Source organism: Tympanuchus pallidicinctus, unplaced genomic scaffold (genome assembly GCF_026119805.1).
Source record: "Tympanuchus pallidicinctus isolate F22 unplaced genomic scaffold, pur_lepc_1.0 scaffold31, whole genome shotgun sequence".
Lineage (NCBI taxonomy): Eukaryota > Metazoa > Chordata > Aves > Galliformes > Phasianidae > Tympanuchus > Tympanuchus pallidicinctus.
This window is the reverse complement of record NW_026294749.1, coordinates 4,479,416-4,498,679: the sequence shown is the minus strand read 5'-3', so window position 1 is coordinate 4,498,679 and position 19,264 is coordinate 4,479,416. Positions and strand designations below refer to the sequence as shown.

At 40.2% G+C, this 19,264-nt stretch overlaps 1 protein-coding gene and 1 non-coding gene across 5 annotated transcripts in view; both read right to left on the bottom strand.

Annotated features, from left to right (window-relative positions):
• FARS2 (phenylalanyl-tRNA synthetase 2, mitochondrial) overlaps positions 1 to 19,264 on the bottom strand; it is a 231,718-nt gene that overhangs the window by 77,573 nt on the left and 134,881 nt on the right. For 3 of the 4 annotated variants that reach the window (XM_052697584.1, XM_052697582.1, XM_052697581.1), the window contains 2 exons: positions 18,610 to 18,770; positions 202 to 353 (listed from right to left, as the gene is read on the bottom strand). In XM_052697584.1, the coding sequence (XP_052553544.1) occupies positions 202 to 353; positions 18,610 to 18,770 (313 nt within the window). The remainder of the gene's footprint in view (positions 1 to 201; positions 354 to 18,609; positions 18,771 to 19,264) is intronic. The other variant, XM_052697585.1, reaches the window with a different exon arrangement.
• TRNAP-CGG (transfer RNA proline (anticodon CGG)) lies at positions 5,561 to 5,632 on the bottom strand. The gene has a single exon. It is a non-coding gene; the product is annotated as a tRNA-Pro (tRNA).

Here is a 19,264-nt window from a genome sequence, read left to right as displayed (position 1 = left end):
AATACAGTAATAATGCAAAAGTGAAATTCAAGGACAATGTTTATAAATGAAAGCATTTTTTTTGCTGAAAGTGTTGTAAGAATGTTTTGGAAGTAAAAAACAAAATGCACAGACACTGTAAGAATCAACAATTTCTTGTTGTAGAGAATTAAAATATTCCTATTCTGACAACAGGAAAAATATGTTCAAAGTTTCACTTACTTTGGATGGGTATATTCATCCAGTAGGACAACTTTTTCTATCAGGTCTCCACCAACACTTCGGGCCAAGTCATAGAAATCATTCTTAGAATACGTCTCAGTAGGCAGCCAAAAGGAGATGTCATTGATCAAAGGTGGGTATCTGCTGAGCGGCTAGAAAAATTACAAAAACATACTTTTTTAAGTGGTTGGCCTCGGCAGGAATCCCTGCGACTCTGTTTTGATCTGATGTAATACACACAGCATACATTTTGAAAGCCTTCTGAAATATTTTTCGAAGAGCACACTGTTCACATAAACAACTGAGATGCAAGATTTTGTACTAGGAAATGCCTTCTGGAGATCACAAAACCACTTTGATTCATTCAGAGGAACATGACTTCTAGCTGCCATTTCCTGTTCTGTTTAATCACCCTCATTACTAGCCAACATCACGCAGGCAGACAACAAAGGTGACATCTTTGGTCCTTCTTCTCAACTTCATTTTTTTTAAAACACTGTTGAACTTACAAGGGCGCTCAAGTAAACATGAAGATTTGCAGACAGGAAAAGCATTATTTCTGCAAACTGTGAGCAAGGATCAAGTTTGGTCTTTTTTTGTTGGTGGTGTTGTTGTTGTTGTTCCTAGATGTTTTGGCTCTGAGATTTTAAAAGGAAGGAATGAAATAAAAATCTTGCTTTGATCCTGATTGCACTTCCAGATTAGAGCTGCTTAAAAAGAGGAGTTCATTTCAACATGTTTACTCTTCAGGTAAAACTGTACTTTTAAAAAGCACTTTTCAGGTTTTTCACAATATTTCATGTGTAAAATGTCTACATATTTTATATAATTGTTAAATAGCCAATCCTTATCATTTGTCCAATTTCATGCTAAAAGAAGTCTTACAAAGAGGTGCCTGCTCATCAAAAGGTTACAGTCAGAAACATATTTTGGCTTAAAAAGAAGTATCAGTTCATTTTCCAGTGAGTTTTATAGACAACCAAATACCTATAGCAGAAAGAAGTACTGCTACTAGCATAACTATTAATTCCACAAATACCACAACAGTCTATTAAACACAATGGCGAAACCATAGCATCTTTAATCTAGACAGAAAGGCCTCATCTTGTGGTTAAGGCAGTGTAATTTTTTATTTGTACAAGTAGGAAGGTTAAGAAAACAAGACAATTCACAGTTTTTATGTAACTTTCTTGAAGTCAGCATATTTCAGCTTTGCTTTTGCTGAAACATTTTCTCCTTTAAGGAAAAAGCAAATGGTAATGCTCTTCTTTCCTGCCCTTTGGGTCATGAAATACCTTAGTTCTGCCTTTCATTAATGCACTAAATTTAAATGAACTACTTTTGCAAGACTTTTGGGGGCCTGCAAGAGTTGAAAATAGCTTTTCTTATTTTGTTTATATGTTTATGACAGCTGATGTGTAGACTTCGGTCCACTCAAAAATGTATTTCATACCTGGGAATGCTTTATGACAGAACAGTGAAATCCTAATACCTACTGAAGCAATAAACCTCTTAAAAAGGCAAACTTACAGCATGCTGATCTACACAAATCCTGCTCTGTACTGTGTAAACCAGTCAACACATGTATGATAAAGAATATAGTGCAATTTTTAAATTAATAGCCCCTCCTGTGAATTAAGTTGTGAATCACAAATGATTATTCAACTTATTAAAGGAATTAAGTTATCAAATGAACTCATTTCCTGTACATCAAATAAATAAGGAACTCCCAGCATAAAGCCATCATTCAAGAGCTCTCGATGAAATACCAAAAGCTAATTAAATGTAAACACCTCCTCTGCTACACCAAAGTCACGGCTATAAATGCTGAAGAAGCTTCTCAATCAATGACCTGCTATGTGTCTTAATGTAGATGAAGTTATGATCCTGCAGACACCTGTATTCTGATCTCATCCCAGTCTACCACAACATTTACCGCTGCTGTATTTCAGCAACCTACCGTGCACATTTCAGAGCTTGCAGGGACTGAAAACTCCCAGCTTGCCAGCATTAAGTTATTTAAACAGAAACTGTGGCTCACAGGCCTAAGCATGACTGAGCACTCACTGCATTGGGGTAGGTGATTTCTTTCACTCCCACAGATTCAAAGACGCTAGAGAAAAATAATTAAATGTTCAAGTCAGTCAGTAATACTCTAAAACTCAAGAGGAACAGAGTATCACCAATTCACAGTGAGTGAGTGGTAGGAATCAATTTCAAAAGCAGCAGGCTTATGTCAGATGCATGAAAACAGCACTCTTAGTTCTACTCAAAATGTGGCGTGCACAGGGATCCAGTGTGGCCAAATCTGGTAAAGTTACCTGAAGTCTGATTAGACTAACAGCGTAATCAAATTCAAAATGAGCAAAGTGACTGAGAGATGTAATAATCTGCAGGATCTGGCCCACCTTCTAAATAATGAAATCTGTAGGAAAACTGTTTCATTGAGTTGATCCACTGAGTTACTAACTTTGAGACAGAACTGCAATTTTGTGTGTGCACAGATGCATGCTTGTGCATGTGGCGGGGGCATCATGTAGATTGGAAGAATGAATGCTTAAAGCAGTAAGTGCAACTTTTTTGTTATTAGATACTAATACATTATCAGAGCCTTCTAATACAAAAAAAATCTCTTATGGTAGAAGACAAGGCAATAATCCTATATTATACTTTCACCACCTGGCTACAGTCAATATCCCTGCAGCAAGTTTTGTATCAACACTAAAGTCAGTATAAGGATAAAACTCCTAGATCTCAGATGTATTGATCTGTTTGTTGTAGAGCTACATAATTGTTTATTAGCCACCCTTAAAATGTGAAAAGCATAGGACAAGCATTTCCAGCTGGCAGGCAAAGATGAAGTTACTGTGTTTGTACTGAGACATCCCAGCAAACATCTACTGTGTGTAGGTCACCCCTTGGGTGGTTTTGTTGGTTCTTTTTCTGTGTATGCTTTAAAAGACTATCAAGTGACCCAATAAAGGTTCAGAAAGCAGACCTGATCCCACCTGCATGAAGCTGCTGCTAGGTGCCAGTCAGCCCTAGTGGACAGCACTGCTGATGCACAGAAATAAGGATCTATACAGAATTTTAATGCAATGTAATATTCTCATTGAAATGAAAGCTACATTCTTGTAATAACTAAACTTTTCTTAATGCATTCCAGGCTGAACCAACGTTCCGGGTTATCTCAGGAAATCTAAACACGCAGCAGGCATGAAATTTGAAGTTGCAAATTTACAGCTGCAACTTAGCCCCCTCACATAATGAAGTTTTCTGTATTAGTGTGTAAGCTCATAGATTTACACTTCTGTATTTATTACCAGCGTAGACAAATTAGAGTTGCTGCAGGAAACATAATTTTGAATTTCTTGGCTGTCATGGCTTAAAATTTGCAGTCACGGTGTTCCCATAGGATAAGCATTCTCCCTTTTCCTTCACCCAATTAGTTTTTTTCCTTAGCTATGTATAGTAAGTTCTATATACTCATACATGTGTACACCCACACACATATGCATATATTCATGTATATATCGGAGCTCACACACACACACATCCAAAGGAGAAAACAGAGAAGTTTCACCAGAGAGCTTTTACAAATGCTGATAAGCAGATATGTTGTGGGATTGAATTTTTAAAAGCAGTGTGAATGGATGGTTTTGGAAGTGATGCACTGCTCTGTCCTCCTGTGGGGAGCTGCAGAACAGTGATGCTTCTCAGTGCACAGGGGCAGTGACTGCATAGTAGGATCTGTCCTCTTTGGACAGTAGTCTGCTCCCCAGACTGTTTGTCTCTGCAAGCTCACATGAAGGTATCCGTTGAAGGTATCCACATGAAGCGTCCATTGGAAAATCCCCTTTTCTCTTGATTTCAGGCACTCTGCTTGTACGCAGGGACCATTTTCGGAGTGGAAGTGGCTTCCTTCGCAAATGGATGAGAATGCTCTGAATGGTTTGAAGATCATGCGGGTGCTTCAACTGCCCCAAGAAACTTCCCACCATGAATTTATTCAGTGTTGAAACTGATTGCTTCTACTTTTCACGGAAGCAATAGAGAAAGAAGAGAATGCAAAGAAGGCATCAGCTTTTAAGTGAACAAAAGAGTGCACTTTTCTCACCCTGTTGAAACTAAACACCTGTTACAGGAGAGCAAGGGAAAAACTGAAAAGGGACTAAAATTCACGGTGGACAGATCCTCTAGTAATTATGAAACAGTGATCCAACTGAATTTTTGATTCAGCAATTCTCTCATCGCTGTAAACCAGATCAGTGAAATTAAAGAAGGATCACACTATTTCCACACTTGCTCTGCTGTTTGCCAGCACAGCAGACAGTATACTTGAGCCAGATGGTTAGATACAGAGTATCAGGTCTTCTGTCTTCAAGGAAATTACTTCTTTCACAGCATTCTACTAACTATAACATTATTAAACCAAATATCCTTTATTTTCTTACATTAGCTATTTTTCATTTTAAAGAATTATTAAGGACAGCATAAAGAAGTTGAGCTATTAAACAGAACCATGTGTATACCAAATACAGTCATCTCTGGCATGGCACAGTCAAGTCTTCTAGAGTCTGTGGAGCAAGGGGAAAGAGGAAGGATTTCCCCAACATTCCCACAGCGGTCCCCATTTTCCTTTCTGTTCACTTTATAACCAGGTTGGTTCCTTCTCATTCCCAAAGGTTTTAATTGGTGGTAGCGGACTGAAATATTTAGTTTCTAAGATTTGTTCAGGAGCCCCAGTTCAGACCCTGCTCTTTCCTTTCAGAAGAGAGCCCAAGTGAAAGCCACATATGCCACAAGTAGCATTTGCCTTCCAGTACTGCAGCTGACTAGACTTGCCAACCACAGCCACAGCTCAAATCAATTAAACAGTATCCCAGTTCTCTACTCTGGCTACTGTAGTTCACATTCCTTCATGGAAGCAAAGAAAGGGGGATGGATGTCACACTCTGCTCTAGAGATCAATACCTTGGGAAAAAAGTTATGTGTCCGGAAGAAAGGCTCACTTGTTTGTCAGCAGCAGCCTCCACCATAAAACAGCACAGGGTTACAAACAACTGTGCTGCCTCACCATGGTAAAACACTCTGTCCTGACTTCTCTCATTCCTGAGGGAAAAAGTGACAGAATTACAGAAATAAAGGAAAAATCTTGGGGGGGGGGGGGGGGGGAGGGGGAAAAAGGGGAAAGTAGGCAGGTGCCATGGAGCACAGACTGTTTTTCTTTTAGCTAAGTCTCAGCAGCCTTCAATCAGGGAGGAATCCATTTCTCTGTGATTTGGAGATCAGGATGTGATGAGCGACCAAAGCGGCCTGCTTTAAAAAGGCAAGTTCCTCCAGTCACTGCGCCAAAGAAGGGCTCGTCCGGGATTTGAACCCGGGACCTCTCGCACCCGAAGCGAGAATCATACCCCTAGACCAACGAGCCGATGCACTACGCGGCGCCCCGCCCATGTTTTACTCCCAGCGCCCTGACGCTGCTGCTACACCTGCAAGCACCAGGATGAGCTGCAGCAAAACGAAAACCTGGAAAGCTTTTAAGTTAAGCAAGCCCACCCAGAATTACTGCTACTTATTACACCTCTGTGTGCCACTGGAAAGGGACAGTGCTTTCTTAAACACGACACTGTTTTATGCTGCAACATGGGCAAGGCTTCAAGTTTAAAGCTGTAATACGATTCTGAGTACAAATATATACTTTAAGTAGACCTTGCAGTCAAAAAACTGAGAAGAAATGCATGTCTTTTGTGATGTTATCCAAGTACAAAAGAGTTACCTCTATTGTCACAGAATAGGCTATTTTTATATGACAGTGAGGAACTGAAGAAGTACAAGAAGGACATAAAAAAAGAATTGACCTCACCCTATGAAAAGCAGGGTTATCACAGTCTTACAGTGCATACAGTGCAAAGATATTTCAAGATATGCATGCACTTGGGTATAGGGATATGCCTTGCCATTTGCAATCTGATTATGAAAAACTCCAAAAAGATAAATACAGGTGATTCCTCAGTACTGATGACAGATGATCTGCTCTGTGCTTGAGTAGTCAGAAGTATTTTCTCATTCCCATAGAAGAGGTAAGATTCGCAGGCAGAAGTACCACAAGGGAATGTCTCAGTGTCTCTCTACTACTCACTCTCACATCTTCTCAATTTCTTACAAACCCATCTGAAAACAGCAGGGCAAAGAAGAGATCAGTCTTACATGTTCCTATAGCAGCAGCTCTAGGTCTACTGTGCAAAGATACAGTCTGCTCATGCTTCTTCCCTCAGGCTATTGGTTCCCAGTCTATGGCCCACTGAGCAAACTAGCTTCATGGTGCTAAACTTCTCCCATTTCAAACACACGTACATCACAGCAAGGCAATCAAAAGCAAATTAAAACTGTTAATGGAATCTCTTTTTCATCTGAGCAGTTGCTATCAGAGAATTGTTCTGACACAAAGAGGAGCAGATGGGACAACCCACGTTGTGGTGTTCTTTACAGAAAACGAGCAAGGTTGTGTTGTGGGGAAGGAATTCAGTAGATTTGGAATTCTCAAAATGGTAAACAGTATTAACTCCTTGTGGTCCTAGTCTCTGTCAAGAAAATTGGATGGAGATGTATTTGTTTCCATAGTCCTGAAAATAACCTCTTATGAACAGAACTCGGTGACAGCTGCTGAGCCAGCATTAATGAAGGTCTCAAAATTGACAGCTACAACTGCCCTATCCGTCTGTCCATATTCGATCTGCCCTTCTACCCAAATCTCCAACCACAGAGGTAGAATCACTCGGTCAGGCTTCTCTTTTTCTTTTTCTTTCTTTTTTTTTTTTTTTTTTTGTAGCAGGTATAAAAAGGGGAGAGAAAACACAGACCACAGAAAACAAGTTGACAATGAATGAAGATTTCATGTCCCAATCTTGTACTTTTATAAGAATGATCTACCATGCCTGCAAGGAACAGACAATAAAGTGGTGTAAGTCTGTAGAAACTCAGCTTCTCAGCAGATACTAAAAATGCATTCCTTGGCTGTGCTGTGCACCTGTGACTCCTGCAAAAGGCATTGGCTGCAGCTGGCATTCAGTATTTCCCATGCTCAGAAGTCAGGTTTCCTCCAATCTGTTGGTGTGGTTTATACGGTTTTTCATCATAATGCTTAATAACAGTGCTTAGATAAATAGCACAGTGAGGTAAAATACAGCACACATCAACGGTTCATGTAAAAGATTTCTATCTAAATAAAAAATACAAGTATTCAGAAAGAGACTGCAGTAATATGAAGACGTATTTCTTCCAACTACACAGTGTAACAATAGAAACAAATTGGACCCAACATTTTATTACAGCTTAGACAAGAAATCTCATAAAACTTGTCACTGATTATATTTTCTTTTCTTCTCATTAAATTCCCAGCTCTGGAAAGTTATTGTTTAAATGGTAGAATCTCCAGAACACCTGAATATGGCTTGCAACCAAAATAAACATGTAGCCCAAATCTCAGAGGCACATGCAACACCTTTGCAAGGTCTCTTTGTCCTGCCTAACAAGCTGTAATTTTTTTCTCTTCCTCCTAAAAAGCAGAGACTTCCAGAAGTGATGCTGATGCCTCATACTTTTTCCCCACAAAATTCCCCCAAAGGACAAAACCAGCAACAAAACACAAGGGTAGTGCAGGAAGCTTGAAACAATATCCAACTTGTAAAGAACAGCAGTTAAACTAGAGAGAAACTGAAATGAAAGGCTCTACTTTCTTGTCCAAAGAGAGAGAAAAGCGTTTTTGTTTTTGTTTTTGTTTTTTCAGGTGAACCCTGAGTCCTTCCAAACAGAAAGCTACAAAGATGCTACAGCAGACCCTCATGACTCCAAGACAAAAAGGACAAGAGCTATGCAAAGCATTTAAATATGCAATTACAAAACATAAAGAACACTTACAGTGTCAAGTGCACATCCAAACTCCTATGTGCAGAAGGCTATTTTGTAACACTTTCCCTTGTTTTACAAGAATCAGAAAATGGATTCATTACTCCTGATTTAGGAGAAGGGGTTATGTATGGAATAGTTGTGCAACATGCATTTAATGCATCCACAGGAGGATGCAAGAATCCCCAACAGAGGTCATTTATCTTCATTTAATTTTTTGAAAAATTGCAAAAGCAAGACTAATCCTCTGCAGCAAATGCACACCAAAGCATTACTTATTTTTCACTTTCTGTTGCAGGTGGTCACTACTATGGCTCATGCAGATGAATGTAGATCAGGACAAGCATAATAAAAACAATAGCCTTTTCCAACCATGCCTTGTGTTGTTTGGCTGTTCTCTGTAGCTTAATTCACATGCTGATCAGAGAAGTAGTAGCTGAAATTCAGGGTTTTTATTAACACTGTGTACTTCTAAATGGTGCTCTTGTTCATGCATACACATACATGCACCCAGACACCTTCTCCCCAGCCCTCAATTCCTAGTGAGGCTCTACGGTTCAGCTGCAATGGCTAATCATGATGCAGACAATGGCTGTAAGGGTTTAAGCATGGTTTTAGAGACCACTTTACCAAAAGCCCTTTCCAGGATGCATCTTTCATGCACAACGTTTGCACAAATGTTAGAACAGCTATAAAGTTTGTCACCTTTGACAAAACCCAACTTTTTATACAAAACTGGAAAAAGAGTTACAGTGCATGGTTTCCCACTGATACCAAGATATACATACATATTTTGAATGTTTATTTGGTAGTGTACGATTACCAGAAAAGACCTCTGAATTTCCAAAGCCACGCACTTACACAGTACAAGTGCTTAGGTACACATTAAAACAGGAGCTTTTCTTTCATTAAATGATAATGTACACTTGCAAAGGTATATTTAACTTTGCTGCAGGCAGTTTTTGTGATAATTATCGAGGGCTGACAGCATTCCATTAGGAAGGCAGAGCACAAAACTACTGTCTCAGTCCTGAAGAGCCTTCTGAGCTAGGACGCTGCCACAGTAACCATTCTGAGGCAGGAGGTACATGGTGACTGCAGGACAACTGTAAACAGCAGGGAAAACAGAACTATTGAGTAGGGAAATTGATTTAATTCTCAGGTCAGGGCCAAAGACTAAAGTAAAGATAATTCCTGGGCTATTCTTCTAGAAAGAATTCTATTCACTGCACTGTAATTAAACCTACATTAGAAAAACATTGGCAAGAGCATGTGAATTACCCTCCTTATTACCTACACACTTCTGTAGGCAGTAAGACTGAAAGCACTTAACATCTGTGGATTCCTGCTGTAACCAACAGCAGCTGGTTGTCATAACTTGACATAACCAATCCAAATTCTACTGTTATTTCAGATTTCCAGGCTTACTCCTTCTTCACCTAATATTAATTTAATGTGGGTTTCAGCATATATATCACGTCTGGAAACAGTTTCATGTCTTATTTGATCACTCCTTCTACCCATTATACTTCATCATTTGGGATGCAATAAAGATTGTTTGATATATTCAGCAGAAGAATTACTCATTTGTGAGCCATTTCTTTTAAAGAGCCTAAACCAGCCAAACAGCAAATAGATGAGGTTTAGAGATCAGAGGGAACCACAGTAACACATGCTTCTGGCAGCTTAGCACATTTTGCTAAGCAATCATTTAAATAGTATCAGGTGGACCTCATAGTGGGTTGCACTGGCTTTTGCCTGTAGCAACATGATTCTACTGGCTACACTGCAGCAATACTGGGAATCGGAAATTCATTTCTCCTTTACTTGATATTGGAAGGGTACAGTTGCTCCTTTTTGTTTTTAAATCTTTTTTTTTATTTTTCCAATTGGAAGGAAATCCCTGATGGTTTGTTCCCAGCTACTGGGAGTCTTCAGTTTGTACTGACAACATCACTGTTACAATTGCTGTATTTTCTAAGTGTTCAGCAAGCATCCTCTTAACAAATGAAATGCTCTACATTCACTGACACGTGAAATGGGCATTCTTGAAACACTGTTCTTCCTTCTGTTTGTGCCAACGCTTTTTACTGGATATGCTGTGGATGTTATCCAAAAAGAATTGAGAGGCTGGGTTTCTCCCATTTCATTTCAGCTTTCAGGAGCAAAGAGAAGCTGAAAAATTGTGACCTTGACTCTTTTATTTGTTGTTTTAAACAGGTTATGCTCCTTCTTTTATGTGACAGTATTTTTACATTAATTGTTCAGAAGGACAATGGAAAACACCTGGTTTGGGAAGACAGAGACACACAGGACATGTTTACAAACTCTGTGGCCTTTGGATCTCATGGTTATTGGAAAGTTGTGTCTCACTTAGGATGCCACCACTGGAACCTAAATAACAAAAAAAACCTCAAGAACAGCTCCATCAGTTCCAAGTTATTCTGTCCTTTCTTCACCAGTCCTTGACGTTCCTTTCAATTACTTATAGAATTCATTCTTTCCTCCAGGAATGCAGTTTTGGATGTCTGAGCCAGCAGTGTGTGCCTGTGGCCAAGAAGGCCAACAGTCTCCTGGGGTGCATTAACAAGAGTGCGGCCAGCAGGTTGAGGGAGGTGACCATCCCCCTCTATTCTGCCCTGGTGAGGCCACATTTAGGCTAATGTCACCAGTCCTGGGCTCCCCAGCTCAAAAAGGACAGGGATCTCCTAGCAGGAGTTCAGCAGAGGGCCACAAAGAGGGCCTGGAGCATCTCCCATATGAGGAAAGGCTGAATAACCTGGGTCTGTTCAGCCTGGGGAAAAGAAGACTGAGAGGGGATCTAATAAATGTTTATGAATATCTAAAGAGAGGAGGGAGGCAAATGGATGAGTCCAGGTTCTTCCCAGTGGTGCAGAGATGTGACAAGAAGTAATGTAGTAAAAACTGAACCGGAAGTTCTGCACTAACATGCAGAAGAACTTTATGATAAGGGTGATGGAGCACTGAACAGGCTGCTCAGAGGGGTTGTGGAGTCTCCTTCAACAGAGATATTCCAGTCCTGGCAGGACACCTGTCTGTGTGACCTGTTGTATGGAACCTGCTTTGTAGGGGTTGGATTCAGTGATCTCTTGAGGTCCCTTCCAACCCCTGCGATTCTGTGATTCTGTGTGAAAAGGCAGAAGACTCCCATGTAGAAGAAACTTTTCTTTCTATCCTCATCTGTGACATTTCTCTTGCAGGCCACAATGCTGTGGCACACTGCTTTGTGGCACAGCCACCTTAATTCTTTTTTCTCCTCTTTTCTGATGTCAATTTTTGTTTATCCTGCCTCTAAAAACAAAGGTGCTGTCTCCTCAGTTGTGCTGAGGGGATGGGGCAGAACTGTGAAGTGGATCTGGGGACTGATAAGGCTTTCAGGAAGCATAGAGATAAAAAGGTCCCTGATCCACTGCTTCTCAGTGTAGTTACATACATGGCTGCTGCAGTGCAACTGGAAGAGAAAAGCAGAAAAGCACACAGGAAAGAACATTATGCCTCTTATCCTGTACTGAGAGAACCAAGGCTCTGGGAACAGGCAGTAGATAACAATCACAAAAGCATCAAAATCTTTGAAATGTAGAGGAGTTTAAATTGCTGTGTCTGACTGGAACTACGGTCAAAAGAAAGGACATCTTCTAAGTGGGAATAGGAGTATTTCACATTTCAAGCTTCCAAAACCTCCATGGCACTCTCTACATTTATTATAAGGCCCTGTACTTCCCGCATAGTTGAGAATTTGAAGAAATAAAGAAATAAATTCAACTTTTAAAATAATCTGCCATGTCATAAAAACTGTACTGGTGTACTCCACAGGTCAGTCTGAGCAAAGCTTAAAGCCAGGTGGATCAAAGGTTTGAGTCTAGTGCATTGATGTGCATTCACAAGAGGGGAATTATTACCTATGAAAGGTTATGGAGATCATGAGAGATCCCCAATGACAAGAGACACGCAATAGTGCCAGACTTCAGAAAAGCCAGGTGGCAAGCCAGTGAACCAAAGGCTGGTAAGCTTCACCTTTGTCATGGAAAACCATGCAGTGTGTCATCTTGAAACACATTTCTGCACACACAGAGAAAAGGGAGTGACTGGAACTAGCCAACATGGATTTACCAAAGCTGAATCAAGCCTGACCAACCTGAATGCTTCCTCTGACGAGATTTCTAATCCAGTAAAGGGAGAGAACAGCAGCTATAATTTACCTTTTCTGATGATTAATGATTTTAAAAAGGTTTTTGGCATTGTCTCTTAAAGAATTCTTGTGCCCGAGTTAGGACATTTTTGTCTGGAAGGCTGAATAAAGAGATATGTGAAAAATGCCTTTTGTATGGATAGACTCAGCGCTGTTAATGAGTTCTTAATGGCTTTCCTGCAGAGTATAAGTAGAGTATTGCAGGTGTCTGTCTATACTGGTACCTGTACAGTTTCACATCTTTCTCAGTGACCTGGGAGTGGTGATCCAGTGCTTGCTCACAAAATCTGAAGAATGACACCAAACAGTGGGAGCTGACACACTCAGTAACCAGACTGTCATACAGAGGGATCTAAGCAGCCTGGAGGAATGAGACAACTGTAACCTTACAAGATTTGAACAAGGATAAATGCCATGTTCTGTACCTGAACGAAGAGCCCCAAAGCTGTAGCAAGAAAACAGACTGAAGACTGACTGGTACACTGAACTCCAAATGCCTACAACAGCCATTTTGAAAGTTTTCTCAACTTCAACCCTACAAGGCACTGATCACTCTTGGATCCTAGTAAGAGAACTCTGACCCAAACCTACTAAAGCATTTAGGATATACCTGACTTTGAGAACAGGAACTAACTCATTGATTTAAATGGGATTACTTGCAAGTTAAAAGCTCAGCATATGCTTCAGTACTTTGCCTGTCTGAGGCCAGAGGACTCAGGTTCCTGGAGCATTGGCTATAAATTATACAACACCCTGATGAGAGAAGACTTGGTCAAGCAATTTCTAATCCAATCATGCAGTTCAGTACATGGCCTCCCAGAAAAGAAGGTATTTTTGCCTTCTTTCTTTGCTTATCCAAAATAAAAAAACAAATTTCACAATGTTCTGCAGAGCTTACAGACAAGCCCAAGATGCTACATGGCACTGTAAAGGTTTTACTGACATTCATTTAGTATGATCTACAGAAGTCACACACAGGAAAATTCAACTTTCCCAAAGTCATGCCAATAAAATATTTATGCTATTCCATCACCTATTCTGTTGTACCTCCACATGTGTATACACACACACTTTATACATCTTCAATTACAGTAAAACTAATTAGACAATAAATCACAGTTGAGGCTGTACCTCATTTGTTCAGACATCCAAGTTGAATTTACATACTAATGGCTGTGCATTTGCCTTTAATAGATGCACTATTAGAAAGTAAGCATAATAAATGAATAACCATTTAAGTTTGGAGTTACCTAATCTTGATGAAAAATATCTGAAAATGTAGCACCTAGTGAATCCATTTATTTTTTTATTGGAAAATAAAGCTAATCACAGAATAAGAAGATAAATATAAATTATATAGTATAGCATACTAATGATGGATTAGACAGACTCATTTTTTGCTCTGAACGCAGTAAGATTAAATTGGTTGAAATAGCTGGCTTACACATGAAATGATCTGTTTTCCAAAGCCTGGAAAAAAGAACATAGATTAAAAAGGTTTAATTTATAAAACATTTCCCTTGGACCTGCAAGTGAATTTTATATTCATAATCTACTAAGGCTTCAGGACAAGCTACCTTGTCTCTCAGGAACAATCAGTTATGTGCACAAGAAAGATGCACAGGGATGATGACCACCTCAGTAAACTGAAAAGTGCACAGTAACAACATAAAGATGCTCTGTGTAGGGGTCTAATTCATATGGCACACTGAACGAAGGCAAATGGAAGTGAGGTAACCTTTGTTACTTTCCATAGGAGAATGATAGAATCACAGAATTTTAGGAGTAGGAAGGGTCCTCTAGAGATCACTGAGGCCAGGACCATCCTAAAGCAGGTTCCCTACAGCAGGTCTCGCAGGAAATCATCTGGATAGGTCTTGAATATCTCCATAGGAGGAGACTCCACCACCTCTCTGGGCAGCCTGTCCCAGAGCACCATCTCTCTCCCAGTGAAGTTCTTCCTTGTGTTAGTCTGGAGCTGCCTGTGTTTCAGTTTGTGCCCATTGCCCCTTCTTCCACTGTTGCTCGCCACTGAAAAGAATCCTCCCCAATGGACCTGACTCTCGTACTTTAAATATTTTTAAATAGTGATGAGATCCCCTCTCAGTCCTCTCTTCTCTGGGCTGAACAGCCTCAGGTTACTTGGCCTTTCCTCATAAGGGAGATGCTCCAGGCCCTTGATCACCTTTGTTGCCCTCCACTGGACTCTTTCTAGGAGATCTCTGTCTTTTTTGAACTTGGGAGCCCAGAGCTGGGCACAGCATTCCAGACGTAGCCTCACCATGGCAGAAGTAGAGGGGAGGATCACCTCCCTCGACCTGCTGGCTGTGCTCTTTTAAATGCACCCCAGGAGACCATTGGCCTTCTTGGCCCCAAGGAGCACACTGCTGGCTCATAGCCAATCTGCTGTCCATCAAGATAAGCTCACTTTGTGTAATGAATCGTATTTCTACACAACATCAGCTTTCTGAAGCATCATCTCTTTTCTGAGCATCATCCCTGCTAACCTTGACTGGACACTTCTCAAAGCAGAAACAGGCTCCTATTTTAGGACTACATACATCATTTCAGCTACAGCTGTGTGGGAGGTGAACAGTGAACAGTACAAGCTACTCAGCTCTCCTCACTCCCAGCAGAGATGTTCTAGGAGCTCCATGCATCCAGTCTCTATTAAAATGATCATGGTTAGAAAGTCTACTGTTACAAGTAGAAGCTAGCACTGTTTGGAAGAAACAGTTTGGAGAGACTGCACATGCCAGCAGATACAAGTAGCAGCCCCTTCAGGTGAAGAAAGGGGGTGCTGAGATGTAGGTGGTGCGAGAGCTATTGTAGACATTGCAGAATAATATAGATACTGCAGAAATGAGGAAAACAAGAAGAAAGCAACCCTTACAATCCCACTTAGGAAGTCTGCATTTAGCTAGGAATCAGATAGCGCTTCCCTCAAAACAACATAAACATACTTCTGTCTGACCTGAGACCGGTCTACAAGACTCATCTGCAATCAAAATACTCATTTAAAAGAACAGCAGCATCAGTAGCCACCACCAGCATCAGCCCAAAGTGATTTTGTGAGGCAAGAGTAGTCAGTGGGCACAACGTGCAGCTTGCTCAGTCTGGCAGCGCAGTGATGGAGGTTCTGGGAGCTGCCCTGTCTCCAGAGTCCATTCATCTTAATCAACACCTCTAGGCACACTGCACTTCATCTCAACTGTGAGAGTCTTCCTTACCTAAATGTCATTTCATTTTTGTACCTTTTCTTGTAAGTTGTCAGCCCACAGACATATCTTTTTCTTTTAAGAATGCAGGTTCAACATGGGCCAAAAAGTGATTACACGCAACTCTGCTCAGAACTCTGATGAGCAGAGAGATAACAGTGTAGTAGATCGGATCCAGGCCATTTGTTTTACTACGTTACGCCTTGCAGGTGCTTAGTCTTTCCTGCCCTGTCCACCCTCAGCTCTTCCATTTCACAGCCTGAACAGAAGCCCTACACATAAGTGACTGAAGACAGGTAAGTAGCCCCACGCTGCTGTGACTTCTGTCAAATCATAGCTGCAGCGATTTAGGTAATCCAAATCAACACCACAAGCTGATGTGTGGGGAGCAGCACTCTAGCACTGCTGTGCTGAGTGACCCCAATGGTACCAGCACTGTCAGCTTTCCCAGCAGCTTTCTGACCTACTGAAGCCTACATGCATCAGTTCAGCAACTGATGACATAGGTAAAAACTTGACACATTCAGGCTGCTTAAAGGCACAAAACATATATTTATGTCCCAGGAAAAATCTCAAATTAAATTCCATTCAGAACAAGAATACGTTCAGCCAAGCTATTATTAAATGTTACTGCTGTTCACCGTGGTCTTAATCTGTTTGAAGAACATTTTAATGAACAGAAAGAAAAATACTTCAGTTGGTGGATAATATCCAGATTATAAGAAGGGACAGGGGAGTATCCAAAGGTTGAGAAGTCTATCACAGTTAAGCACATTAGGATGGACATTTACCCAGGCCTTGTGAGGCTGTAGCATTAAATTCGAGCAGCAAAAGGCTCTCAGAAAACATAGTCCATACTGCTTCAGTTCAGCCAGGCTAAAAATACTGCACTGCCTTGTGTATAGAAAATCTATCACTTTTCTAATATCCTTCAAGATTTCTTAAACATCAACAGTGCAAGACAGACTAAAATTTCTCTTTCAAATAAGATATGAATAAACCCCAGGATAAATTAATTACATCTCTTTAGAAAGACAGGTGCAGAAGGCCTGCTAATCTGGCTATACAGCATAGCTGAAACCAATTCTCATCGATAAAGACCCAACGGTAGCACCAGAGATTATTTACAACATTCTCATTCAAAGAGTCATTACCCTTAAAATGCAATGTCAGTATATATGGGTAGAAAGTACTGAGCTCAAAAGGTTCAGTATATGAAGGCTGAATACAGGCTACCTTCAGAACAAAAAAAGTCAAGCCAGACACTAGCAGTCTTGAGAGACAGCACTGAAAATTATAAACTAAGGGTTAGAATGATTTTTTTAAAGAAGTTTTTGACACCAGAGGAAAAAAAAAGCAAACTTTCTGAAACATTGGACAGACTATTGCTGTAGAACAATGAAAAGAATTTAAATAACCCATCTTTCTATCTTCTCTGCTCCTATCTCATACTTTATACTCCCAGGTTTTCAACGTTTTCACTGGACTGTTTGCTGGGGTACAGCAACTGCCAACACATCATTGCAATACAGCAGTAATTAATGGTCAGGTAATATTACTGCAGTCATTCTCTGCGGTTTAAGACAGAGCACACTGGCAGCTGATTGTTCCTTTACCTTGAAGACAGCCACTATTACACCGCATCTCATGATTCATGTTACCACTTCAAAATGTGTTTAAATCAATAAAGCTCAATTTTGTGACTATCTCTACAAAAACAAATGACCAGATTTGCTATAAGAGATACAGGAAACCAGATCCACTTTAGGAAAAGTGGCAAAACTGTCTTCTTTCTGTAAGTAGTAACTACTATCTGACTGCCCCAGTGATAGTGCTGGAGAAGCAAAAGGAAAAAAAAAGCCTATCCAAACGTTGTTTTGACTCTATCAGACAAGATCACCAAATCACAGAATCACAGGGGTTGGAAGGGACCTCAAGTCCCAGTCATCAAGTCCATCCCCCTACTAAAGCAATACCCTACAATGGGTTGCACAAGTAGACATGCAGATGGATCTTGAACATCTCCATTGAAGGAGACGTCACCACTTCTCTGGGCAGCCTGTTCCAGTGCTCTGCCACTCTTACTGTAAAGTTCTTTCGCATGTTTGTACGCAACTTCTTATTTTTAAGATGTGCCAGAACTGCCATGAACTCAAAAATGGATGCAGCTCTGGTTGGACATGATGACTGCCTCAGCATTATCACTGGTGATTTTCCCTTTAAATTTTTCACTTCTAAAAAAAGTTAATAAAGCTGTTCACAAACAAACCAAGGAAAATGGTAAAAGGCAGCAGCAATAAGCACTTTCATGCTCTACTAATTCAGAATTTGTCAGACATCTACGCAGCTGTCAGCTCAACTCCCCCATAGACCAGTGATCCCAGCTGATTTAAGCCTTCCTGCACTGATACTGGAGAATATTATGGAAGTAGCATTTCCACTCAATCCATTTATGCCTGACTACTTTGCTACTACAAGCAGTAAGACAAGTTGCCAACTACAAAATCATGTGAAGTCTCACCAGAGGAGTTTCAAAAGGAAAAGTTGAGACTACACTCCCACCATCACCACCAATTGGAGAAAATAGCCCATGTATTGAAGACAGTGGTACAGGTTCAGAAAACATTTTATCAATGTTAAACAATGCAACTCATGCTGAATTCAATGAATTTAGAGTAAAAACAAAGGAGAAAATTAGAAACATATTACAATAGTTGAAGTGTCAGTATCAAACAGGTTTTTACGAAAAGAATTCAAGAACACAATCAATTCAGACACACATCTTATTCTGGACAGATTTAAAAGTTAAATACGTGTTTAAGGATTATTCACAAGAGAGATATTCATGGAGTATCAGCAGCAACTCAGAACATTATCTGGCTGAAAGCATGTTATTATCAACAGCCAGATTTTGTTGTTGTGTATCAAAGAACCATGATAGTATGAAAGCTTATGTTTAAAAATCTGACCCATTAATGATCCAGAATTTTAATTATACTTAATTATACTATATTCTTTAGGCCTACACACACTTCTTACTGACAGAAAATTATTGCATACATATTACTTTACCTGGAATTTTATTTTTTGGGAAATATGAGGCACAATAAATTGCTTCAAGAAGCGTTCATCTTCACTCCAGAACAGTCTGATATCGGGGATATCATACAGGATCATGGCCAGCCTCTCTAAGCCCAAGCCAAAAGCCCAGCCAATTTTATCCTGAGCACCAGCTGCAACACACAAACAAGATAAAAATTCAAGAGATTAAGTTCACAAAATCAAAAGTTAATAATAAAATGTTCACCTATTTCCTAAGAAAAGAAAAAATGTGAAGTGCCAAGACAGAAATGCCTACAAGTAATCAGCAAATGAAAGATACACAGGCCACTGACATATCCCTCTTCAACCAAAATGGGCAGATCACCGGGTCCAGGAACTAAAACAGGTAATGAAGCTGCACTCTGTGCTCTCTGGTTCCAAAGTTTCAGACAGATTTTGAGAAAGGCTGCAGAACACTACAAACACGTTTCCCTCGTTATTCTTCAAGCTTAGCATTTCATGTCCAACTTGACTGTGTTTTACAAAATATGCAAAATGTGAATTTCCTATTCAAGATATTTTAAGTGGACTGACACACCAGCCAAGTCCATGCGGCATTAACATCATTGTCAGCATTTGAGGATCAAAATTGCCTCCGTTGAGGCACCTGGGAAAAGCAGGGCAG